At 32.4% G+C, this 12,441-nt stretch overlaps 1 protein-coding gene across 2 annotated transcripts; it reads left to right on the forward strand.

Annotated features, from left to right (window-relative positions):
- Positions 1-5,262: 5,262 nt before the first annotated feature.
- On the forward strand, positions 5,263-12,205 carry LOC106055259 (G-protein coupled receptor GRL101-like). Of its 2 annotated transcripts, none has more exons than XM_056009345.1 (2): positions 5,263-5,376; positions 8,620-12,205. In XM_056009345.1, the coding sequence occupies exons 1-2, from the start codon at positions 5,346-5,348 to the stop codon at positions 11,976-11,978; spliced, it is 3,390 nt and encodes a 1,129-aa protein (XP_055865320.1). In that variant the 5' UTR covers positions 5,263-5,345; the 3' UTR covers positions 11,979-12,205. The 2 variants fall into 2 exon arrangements, with proteins under 2 accessions (XP_055865320.1, XP_055865321.1); XM_056009346.1 differs by lacking the exon at positions 5,263-5,376 and adding an exon at positions 8,199-8,311.
- Positions 12,206-12,441: the final 236 nt, after the last annotated feature.

Here is a 12,441-nt window from a genome sequence, read left to right on the forward strand (position 1 = left end):
CAACACAAATAAAATGCTATAAATCCATAAATCTATTTGGATTAATGGATTCAATAGTGGCATCTTTTATTAGCAGAGAGATTTAAAATGAGCTTTAATGCATTTCTTTATTAATACTACAACATTTTTTTTCATAACTGTATTGCACGTTTTATCATTTATTGTATCAAATGTCTGCATGCAAAAAATTAATTAATTAATTATTATAAGAATATTAGTAGTATTATTCGTGTTACAGTTCGTATTATAATATTAACATGTGTATGTATGTCTCCTATTAACTTTAGAGGAGGAGATAATGTATTTAAACTCTATTTTATTTCTTACTCATCCTTGTCCTGGGAGAAGCAATGAACCCGTCTTAAGTCTCCTCAAAATTAAAATTAAATAGATCAAACATTATTATTATTATGTTAGAAATGAACGAGTAGTCATTCTCTGGCGCTGCCAGGGTCGAGTTTCGCTAAAGAGAAACAAAATTCATCGTAGTCCCTTTAACAGTTTCCACTGAGGAATTTTCTGGTGATGTGGCAGGTCTGCAGCAGTACCGCCCTCTGACAGGCAACGAAGATGTTCCTAGGAATGTTATTATTATTATTATTATTATTATTAAAAGCACCCATTGAGATTCTCATATGCCTTGCAATCAGTTACAGTCACGAGCATCAATCCGATGAATTTAATTTTAGTTGGTACAGAGTAACGCATTCCACAGTAACACTTGCAAAGCTCAAGATACAATAGAAAGACATACCCGTCAGCAAAAAAATCTTGGTCCTGGCCTCATTCTTGTATGCTTTCCAATCATGGACGCTAACAGTAGAAATAGAGAGAAGAATCTTAGCAATAGAACTAAGATGATATAGATTATAGACGTCACTATCTTGTCTGAGTATAATGTCTTATCCATAGACTTATATATTATATCCAGACTGGAAACCGGAAATAAATTCTTATCCGCGACTGATCGATTCACAGACCTATACATATACATAATTTTATGTACGTAAACTCTTTTTTCATGCTCTAAGAGGAGTCACCCCAATCAATCTTTTCTGTCTTAGAAAAGTAATGATCTTTAGTTTTCAAAGTTTAGAAATAATGCAAAATCATTTCTAGGATATTCACGCAAATATATGAAACAAAGCCATTTCCTGTTTGTTTCCATTAAGTTAATGTTTCAAAAATCGTAGATGGAAATAATTCATGTTGATTTAAATCATCTTATGTACATTTAAATAAATTGATTACCTAGATCTTTCTAGATTATGTATCTAAAAATTGCAAAAATAATAATTATGAAATGAGAGTACTCTTACTTTTGATGTTCTAGATATAGATCTCAAAATTAAATTATATGTTACATAGGTTAGGGTTGAAACAAAAAAAACAGCTTTACTTTTTTAAAACTACTTTACAAAACAACGCCTTGATATAACTTTCTAAAAAATTTTCACGACATTTTTTGTAGTCTTAATGTTAGCGAAAAGGCCTTGGCTATGTTTTATCTCGCTCACATTTGCAATATTTTAAGTTTCAATATCACTGCCTGGTATGGCAATCTGAGCATTAAAAATAAAAATAAACTTTATAGAATCCTAAATGCTGCTGGTAAAATCATTGGCAAAAAAACAAACCCCATTTGGGCAGTTGTTTGAGACAAACATCTATAAAAAAGCTAACAAGATCCTCGAAATAAAGAATCACCCTTTGTGTCAGGGTTTTGTGCTTTTACCATCACAAAAGAGATACAAGACACCGATAGCAAAAACAGACTCAAACACTCTTTTGTTCCCCTGGCAATCGAATCATTAAATAAGAACAATCTGATATAAACTTTGTCACATGTAAATTATGAGTGAGTCTGGTGTGAATGTACACTTTGGTTTCTTATAGTTATAATGTTTTTTTGTTTGGTGTAATGCACAAATTGTAAGACAAATTTCAATACGGACAATAAAGATTATTATTATTATTATTATTATTATTATTATTATTATTATTATTATTATGTTAGAAATGAACGAGTAGTCATTCTCTGGCGCTGCCAGGGTCGAGTTTCGCTAAAGAGAAACAAAATTCATCGTAGTCCCTTTAACAGTTTCCACCGAGGAATTTTCTGGTGATGTGGCAGGTCTGCAGCAGTACCGCCCTCTGACAGGCAACGAAGATATTATTATTATTATTATTATTATTATTATTATATAAGTCTATGGTCTGATCATTGTTCTTCACATCTTCACGACATTCAAGAATTAAAAACAAAACCTCACTATAGTCAACAGGCAAACAGAAAATATAGTTACAAAAAAACATCAGCGTTGTATGGGCGACGTAGCATGTTGCGTCTATGAAGGAATGCCGTCACTAAGTGGCGTCATTAGAGCAAGATGGAACGTGCACTACTCGTCAAAAGAATGGTTAAATAAAATTCTAACTGGTAAGGGAAAATAATTCCTTTTTACAAAGTGTATATCAACTCTGTCTGTCTGTCTGGTAAAAAGATTGCTCACATTATTCTTACCACACACAATCTTGGAACTAGCTGAAATTTAGCATAATTATTTCTTTTGCCTAACAAAATGAGAATCGATAAAGAAACGAACCAATTTCTAAATTGATTTTTTTTTGGTATCAAACATCGAACAAGGGAAAGAAATTGTATTTGACTGATGTGTTGTTATAATTTGAATTAGACCCCTTTACACATTCTAGACCGCCGCTTTAAAATTTGAAGCTAACACTAGAGAAGACTTGAGCCCTCGATTTCAAATTCATGTCTTTCAACTTGTTCAAAAATTATTATTATTGCAAGTAAAGAACTATCTCGGTATCCTTAACATAGACACAATTTAGGATCATAAGGTTAGGATCATAACGTCTTGAGAAAGCTTAAACATGAAATTGCACTAAACAAAAACAATTGGTAAAAATATTTCTAATAGTACATATTTATTATTGTTTATCTAACTCTGTTACAAGTGTAATGACAAGACTGATCCAAACTAATTAATACAACTACGTCTAATATAAGCTTTGTTTTTTTTTAACAAGTTATAAGCTCGTCAAACATAGACCGATATAAGAACAGATCATTTCAACTCTATTGGTATATGACGACCAATCGTACAATAGACTTCTACTGTTGTGATGACTAAAATACAATGTATAGAAAACAAGTCAAGCAGTCAAAAGTAAACAGACGACAGTCTAATCTCAAAACTTAAGAGCCATCCCAAGGCTCACCCATAACAACTAATGTACCAATGATTCGTAAAACATTCAAACCAATCTGTACAAAAGATATCACACTGGGACAGAGAGTCGAGTGTTGCGCTAATCCTCGTCACTTCAATCAAAATTTTCAGCTCAAAGTCACTTAGTCATCCCACCTTCCCATGATAAAAGTGGTCAACACCGAACCACGATGGACAAACTATATATATATATATATATATATATATATATATATATATATATATATATATATATAAACACCTTTTTAAACTTAGTTTAATAAAATTAATTAATTATGCTAACATTTTTTTTCTACAAATACACCAGTTTTAAATTAATAATCAGTAGACTAGTTTATTATTACCAAAAATATAAAATGCACAAAATATATAATTTCTTTCTAGCTTTCAAGAAAAGTTTTTAGTTTTGTATTTTGTCGATATAACGTTATGAAAAAAATAAGTATATTTTACATTACTATGTAGTTTCAAATACTTTCAAACGTATAATTTACAAAAATTTAACACTCCTGCATCAAGCACTCCTTTGTGCTGAGGAGAGAGGAGCCCCCCACTTTGTGAGTACTGTGACTCTCATCTCACCGTTGAACTTATCCTCATTGATTGCGCCAGGATATTAGGGGGAAATATTTTTGAGCACACAACTTAAAACACTGTTTGATAATGTCGATCCTAGGAAGGTATTGGGCTTTGTCCGGGAGTCTGAACTGTCTGTGATGGTTTGATTTGTGATAGGGCAAAGAAATTGTGAACATGTATTATTTACAACAGATTTTTATTAAATGAATAAATTTTGATTTAACTGTGAATAGACCTTGTATTTAATGAACTAGCTGTATACATTTAGCTCTTGTGATACGAAGGGGAAATAACCCCCGAAGAATTACGTGCACAACATGGCACATGGCCTAAATTGTGCCGATGTGCCGAAAACCCAAAAATACAAACACAAAAACAACAGGTTACAAAGATAGTTTGTGTGGAAACACGAACTCAAAATCGGCCCCCGAAGTGGTCCACCCAGGAAGGAAAAAATGCAGGTTTCGATATTATTAGAAAGAATATCAGAATGAAATTCTATGAAAAGCAAATGATAGAGAAGAATGAAAAAGAAGGTTGACAGATCTTGCGTGGTGCCAAAGGTCCAGCAGACCAAGAGATAGGTGAAAGTGAATGTGAATTTAGATGTGAAACTGGCCTAACTGATGTCTTATAATGAGCATCTTATTGATCTAATTGTTTTGTAAAGGGTCAATCTCTTATTCAAAACCGCAAGAAAAAAATCCTTTACTTTTATGTTCCGTTGTGATTAGTTGGCACCGCAGCTCACGCGATAATATGAAAAATTACTTATTATTTGTTGTTTTAAATTATGTGCAACTTATTTGCTTAATAAATAAATGTTTTCCTCTTTAAAAAAAAGTTAACATTTATATTATAAATATAGTAATAATCTTAATTACAAAACATACATAACTTAGCAATAAAATTGTATTACCAAAAATCTAAAACCATTTGCATAAATGTGTTTAACAAATGGTAATGTAGTGGTCTACCCTACTAAAAAGCCTCCAGTGTTTGTTACTATTAATAGTGAATAATTGTACAAATGGTGTATTTTTATAAAAAAAAAACTGCTTATATAATTGATTTAAAAAGTAAGCTAATTTTACTGAGGACGATGTCATATAAAACGTTAATAGAAATGTCCTCCTTTTTAAAGTCCAGATCTCTAGACAGCACGTAGTGCCCATGTTTATATACCGCTCCACTAGAAGTTTATAGACAAATAGACACATCAATAAAAACAAAAAATACTGATCTTTTTACAAGACAAAATGAGCTTTTAATATGACCTTCAGACAATGTTGAGAGCCACGCCTATAGTAATAGTAATGAGTCCGCCTCATCTAGAACCAAACATTGAAACATGTTTAATAATTCAAAGCTCAACTATTTGACAATAAAAGTCACACAGTATAAATGTAGATTCTCTGGGGAGTGAAATCAGTTTGCCTTTACGCGAGTTTTCTATACATGTATAGGCAATGCTAAATACATTTTGTTAACGCTCCGAAGGATTAAAAGATGTTTTATTTTTTGTTTTTCTTTGGCGTAGGTGAGTATTTTGATAAAACTTCTAGTTTCTTTTATTAACATCAAAAGTAAAACATTTAAGAATCGTAACAGATCTAAATCTAAATACACAGTCGGCAGCCCCACCGGCCTACAGGGAATTAGCCCGTTTGCCCAAAAAGCCAGTCCGCATCTGGTCCTATTGTATGGTTCTGAAATATGGAGAACAACTGAAGCGACAACAAAAAAAAAAAGTACAGACCTTCATCAACAGATGCCTGAGAAATATCCTAAAAATACACTGGTATGACAAAGTAGAAAACACCAAACTGTGGGAGATGAGTGGGCAGAAAAATATAGAAGTGCAGATCTTAGAGAGGAAGTGGAGATGGATTAGAAAAGATAACAGCAACAGAGCTAGACAGGCCTTAGAATGGAACCCCCAGGGAACATGACGTAGAGGAAGACCAAAAAGAACATGTCGGGATGACCGGAAAGAGCTGGGATGCTATAAAAAAACTAGCAAGAGACCGTAAGAGTGTCGTGTTATTGTCGAGGCCCTATCTTCTTCTTATCTTATATAATACAGACGTTACTTCAAAAAAGAAGATGATTACGTCCTACGCGTCATGCATTTAGTCATGCATATTAACCAATGACTTAAATTCTGCCAAGTCACTGGTTTTCCTGGCTAGCTCAGGCAACCCATTCCATGCTCTAATAGCACTAGGGAAGAAGGAGTATTTGTACATACTATGTTCCATGAGGAACCCAAAGGAATGATGATGATGAATATATGTAAATTGGTGTCGGTGTCAACTCGGTAAACAAAAATTATGCGAGTAGGTCATTTTCGGTAAGTCAAAATTTAAACAGCAAGATTTTACATAACTAGGCATTAACCTTAACCCAGTACCACTGATGGATCGGGGGGGGGGGAAGTAGGGGTGATAACCAGCCCTACCAAGGAAGGGGGTGGACGGACGAATTTTAGTAAAGAAATCACACTATTTGTATATGAATTTATTACTTATGTTAATAATATATCACTAATTATATATATATATTTCAACCTATTTTTAGATTAATTACCCCCCACCCTTCAGTCTAGTCTGGTGGATTAACAGAATCAATTAAATATCTATGCTATAGGATTCAAACTTGGTAACTGATATTTTAAATGATCTTTATATTACTTCGTTTCCATTTTGGTCGATGGGTGTGTGGGGGGGGGGGGGGAGGGAATGCATCTCTGGCCCTTCCCATCTAAGCCCTTTGAGTGTGAGTGTGGGGGGGGGGCGGTCCTACTTTATGGAGAAAGCATAGTTTATGAACAAAATTAGTTGAGTTACTATCTAATTTGTATATTATGTCGCTCCCCTACTGGTATCTCGGGGGGGGGGGGGCTGCATCCACTGTCCTCTCCACTCTAGCCCTCTAAGTGTGTGTGTGTGGAGGGGGCGGTCGTATTTTTATGGAGAATCAATAGTTTGTGAACAAAATTAGTTAAATATCTATATAATATAGCCTACGTATTGATATGTGAACCCATTTGTATATTGTGTCACATTACACTCTAATCTCACATTTTATCATTAATAAATATAAAATGAAAAAGGATTGTACAAGGTTAGAGGGGCGATACATGCAATCGCCCGACGCCCATCGGACAAACCAATCCTTTTTCTTTCTTTTCTTATGTTAGTTAAGAAATAGCTACAATTATTTTATATCTGTCACTAATAAAAATACAGTAGCCACACCCTCTATTCTGTAATGCCAAATGCAATCATTAGCACAAATTATAAAAAGGAGCGAGGATTTATCGTTTTTACTTTACCGCACCCTCCCCTTTCCATAATGAAAATATAACGTTTTAAAATAGAATAGTCAAATACAGCAACAGAGTTTATATAATTGCAAATGAATTGATCATAATTATTTTAAGAAAGACTTTGTTGTTGTTGTTTTTGAAAATTAAAAAAAAATGTTCAGTATAAACGTAACAATTGAGCTGAGTTCTGAACCCAGATATTTTTTTAGTCGTCTTTTCCCAACCTTTACTTAATCTGATATTTTTCTAGTTAAATAAATTTGCAACTATAACTCACAATTTATACATTATTCCTAAAAATTTAATAAAAAAATTAATAATAATAGATAAATAAAATAAAATAAAATAAATAAAAATAAAGTAGAATCTATTTGGTCAACTTAATTTCTCCTCCCACTTCCGAAATTTATTGTTTAGAGCCTTGAATTCTGTAACAATTCTGTTACAAAACAAAGTTACAGACAGGCCTATTGAACAAAATAGCTTTTTTAAAAAAATATATTGTTTCTAATTTGTTTTCGGAGGTGATCTTTAAAGCCTTATTCCAAATATGTGAGGTATCATATCTTTTCAAGGAACAAATCTGTTAGTAAGGGCCTATAAATTCATATAAGAATATTTTTCAAGTACAGTATTATTCAAAAAGTTCTGGAAACTTAGATATTTTTGAGTGTTATTTTTTTGCTGAGATGTATATTTAACGGACGGACAGATCAAGCAAAACCAATAGCGCCTTTTCCCCTTTTGGAGGCCGCTCAAATGAATGGTCACATTAGCAAGATGATAAGTTGTTTGATTCAGAAAATAATAGTGCTTTACGTAAATAGATTATTGGATTTAGTTCTGATCATATAAAAAGTTTGAGACATGTAGACCCTTCGTTGAGAATCTTATTTAAAAAGTTATATTTTTATTTGCTACAACTCATACCTGCCTTGGAAAATAGTAAAAACATTGCACACTGTCATTAAGTGCGAAACTGTGCACCATAAGACACAGGACAGAGACATGCTAAAAGATAAAGGAAGTCAAAGATGGTCGATGATAGAGAAAAGATGAAAACAAGGATGCCTGGATTAGTTTAGCTCTAGATCTAGTTTCTTATTGATGATTAAAAGTTCTATTTTATAATCCTTTCGTAGAGGTTATTTGGCTAAGTTACAGCAATATTAATTTAAGATTAATGTCAACATTTTACGATTAAAAATAACAATGAAATTATTTTTTAAATTAGCGTATAAAATAAGTCATCATATAGTAAAACATAGCTATGAATAGGGGCCTAAACTAAACATCAAATGTGTAAAAACCTTATTTGAAGTTTATCTCTAGTCTTCATAAGCGCAAAATATAAAGCAAAGTTCCAATTATGCTTCATAAAAGAAATCTTATATTGTATGAAAATGATGTCATTATTGAAACTAGAACTTTGTTTTCTAAATATCTTTTCAGGTTGTGTTCTATCCTTTCCATTAGAAGATTGCGATGTTAAGAAACATCACTTCAGATTTTTACTGGACTGTCGATATGATGTAGAGGAGCAAATGAAGATATTTAATCAAACCAAACATTTTTTTGAGACTGAAAAAGAATGGAATATCCCACGATTCACCTTAATGACCTATTCAGATAAAGGCATCTATTGGATAAATATAACCGACGTTAAGCATATAAAGCAATCATGCCCTGACAGGATTCCCTTTGAACATATTACCAACCAATCACAGACATGGAGCCAGTCCCAGTCTAAGTCTATTCGAATAACTGTGATGTTAGTTTCGTTATTTCACGATTGTAATGTACTGGATGAAACTATGACAATTTTTTTTACTTCTAGGAAGCACAACTTTTTTGTTGTTTTGAAATCACCGGCAGATTGTTCGCAAAATCGCTTTTTTGAAACCAATCATATTCTGCCTTTAAAATCATTTGAAGAGTTTAATAGCGAAGAATTTTATTCCAAAGTTTGTTATATTAAATGTCAGAAACAAAATCATAGTCTTATGATTGGAAAGTTTTTAAAATCCTACTATCATTTAGCAGAGAATTTGACAATGTCTAGCAATGAAGCTCGCCAGTACTGTGCACAGAAACAAAGTAGTTATTTACTTTCTTTGGAATCGTATGATGAAATGGAATTTATTTTTAGAACATTTGGAAAACAAGGAGTCGTCGTGCATGTCGGTATAAACATAGTTAGAAAAGGTAGGACTAGACTAACATGGGCGTCGTCAAACCCGTTTATTTTAAAATACCATTTTAATTTCCAAGTGTTTAAAAATTATTATGGTTCTAAATATCCAGAAAAATGTTTTATCATCAGCAGTGAGAAGTATGACAATGAATCAATACTACATGTAGACAGTAAAACCAATCAACAATATAATATCATGGATGTTGATTGTGATAAACCAATAGAGTACGCACTGGTGATATGTGAATGTCATTTACCTATTTCTAATAATCAGATCACATTAGAAACTCAAGAAATGGAGGACATGTTTTTGATAGATCATTTTTATATTTCAAATTTTTTTAGAATGATTAATTCCGAAAAAAAATATATTCAATTAATTAACTGTTTTCTTCACTTAAATTACTCAAATCAAAGTTTAATAGAAAATATGTGCAGGAAATACATTGGTCCGATAATAAAGTCACATCGAAAAGTAGCCGGTGATTTCCCAATCATTCGTGGGATTAAAGGACTTCGCCTAGCTGACGATCTAAATATTTTAAAAATAGTAAACATTTCCAGCTGTCAATTTAATGACTATTGTAAAAAATCCGAAACTTGGCTTAATTGTGTAAAGAACATTAACTCCTGTAAAGACTGCTTGGAAGATAGGGACATATGTCTCCAACGACATTCTTTAATAGAAATAAATTTAGAAAAGTTTACATGTGAAAGTGATATGGCAGAGTTCGCATTTCGTTGTATTAAAACTTTATATCGAAATTGCATTGATAATTATCATTTGCAACACTGTGAGAACTTTACATGTCCACATAATTCAGTCAAATGCTATAGATCTTACTGTATTCCACTAGAAATGAGTAATAATGGAGAACCAGATTGTCCTCATGGAGAAGATGAATTTGTGAAGTCAAAAGATGACACACATTCAGAGCAATGTTTCGGTAACATCTTAGCCTATCTAAAAGATGTATGTTTAACTAGGACGCCTTTTTACAAGGATAAAGAGTTTCTTTGTTCTCCTGCTTGTCCTGATGAATATACTTGCATTTCTCACAGACGTTTGAAAGATGACAATACACAGTCTATTGAGATGTACAAATTTCACGTTCCACTGTACAACATTTCTAACTCATATTACCCAGAAATTATTTCAACATACTTTCCAATTCTGAATATCGTCGAACTTTCTCTCCGAAAATGTAAAGTAGAAAATTTTGACTTGGCTTTTAAAAACTGGAGACTTTCCCATCTACTGGAATTAGATCTAAGTTACAATATCTTGAAAAGTAGTGACGAAATGAATTTGTTTCACGATATGATAAAATTAACATTTTTAAATCTTTCTAATAACCCAAGCCTCAGAATAGGGGACAAATTTACATTTCCCAAAAAGTTGAAAACTATCGATCTGTCGTACACGTCATTTAAATCAATTCAAGGCAAAACATTTGTTAATTTAAAGCGTCTAAAAAATCTGGATTTACGTGGTACAAAAGTTTTAGGATTTAAAGATATGGGAATACCAAAGTTCTTCATTTTAGACACACTGTATATACAAAGTGTTCAAATCTTTCAAATACAGCAAGATTTTTTTGCAGGTTTAACCATTCAAACTGGATTATGGACAAGTGACTTTAGATTGTGTTGCCCTCAAATTTTAAATGCTAATATATCTGTAGACAAATGTCATGGACCCACTGATGCCATTTCCTCATGCAAACATCTTATTGGGGATGTATTTAAGAGACTTGTCATTTGGATTGTTGGTTTAATCACAATAGTTGGAAATGGCATTGTATTAATCTATAGACTTGTGTGTAACAGAGAATTATTTAAAAAAGCTTATGGTCTTTTTGTGACAGGCCTGGCATTATCAGATTTTATTATGGGGATATACTTGATGATTATTGCGAGCGTTGATATTGACTATAAAGATATGTATGTCTTGGAAGAGACAAACTGGAGAAATGGGATGTTGTGTCAGATCTCTGGGTTTTTATCAACACTCTCTAGTGAAACATCAACTTTCTTTATTTGTTTGATAACTTTAGACCGTTACTTGAAAATCACTTATCCATTTGGTGAATATAAATTGTCACAAACTTGGACTCGTGTTTTATTCACATTAGCTTGGTTAGTTGGCATTGTTCTGGCAGCTATTCCTATAGTAATTTCGAGTTGGGAAATTTATTCCACTAATGGTCTGTGTTTGGCTCTTCCATTTAGTTCTATTCGTTTCAGTGGCTGGGAGTTTACGTTTGTCGTTTATGTTGGAGTTAATTTTGTTTTATTTTTACTCATAGCTCTTGGTCAAGTAGCCATCTTTGTTCACATTAAAAGAAGAAAACAATTTACGTCTTGCTTGAAGAATAGTCGTAACAGAAGATTAGAAGACTTAGCTGTTGCCAGAAAATTGGCATTTGTGGCTATGTCTGATTTTCTTTGCTGGTTTCCTATCGGAATCATTGGGATTTATTCAATGAATGGACACACATTCAACAGCGATGTTTACGCTTGGTTTGCAGTGTTTGTTTTACCCATAAACTCAGCATTAAATCCAATCATTTATACTATTCCTACTTTATATGCTAAATGTAAACAAAATACTTAAAATACCATAGAAATATAATGCAGTACTTGAGAAACTAGATTAAAGAAAGCTGGCCTCCATGTAATGATATAAAGAGTATTGATTCACGTTCACTTAATTTTTAATAACTTTAATGTGAGTCTGACCAATGCCTTTAATCTTAAGTTATAAATAGAAGAATGTGAACATTAATTTTGTTCTAAATACGTAGCTAACTATTGTAGATTCAGTGGCATAACTAAGGGAGGGAGGGGGGAGAATGGGGCCCAAATGGGTGTCCGAAATTTATTTGTAAATACATAAATTGATATATTTGATTGACAAATAGTGTCAACGGGTGTCTTTTTTTTTCAACATTTATGGATTAAATTTATAACAAAGACTATACCTAGATCTAGGTCTATCAGTACATTGACTTTGTTGACATTTTTAAAATATTTTTTTTCCACAGAAATCAAAGTTGTTTTTAAAGTTAGTTTTACAT

Source organism: Biomphalaria glabrata, chromosome 14, assembly GCF_947242115.1.
Source record: "Biomphalaria glabrata chromosome 14, xgBioGlab47.1, whole genome shotgun sequence".
In the NCBI taxonomy this organism is placed as follows: domain Eukaryota; kingdom Metazoa; phylum Mollusca; class Gastropoda; family Planorbidae; genus Biomphalaria; species Biomphalaria glabrata.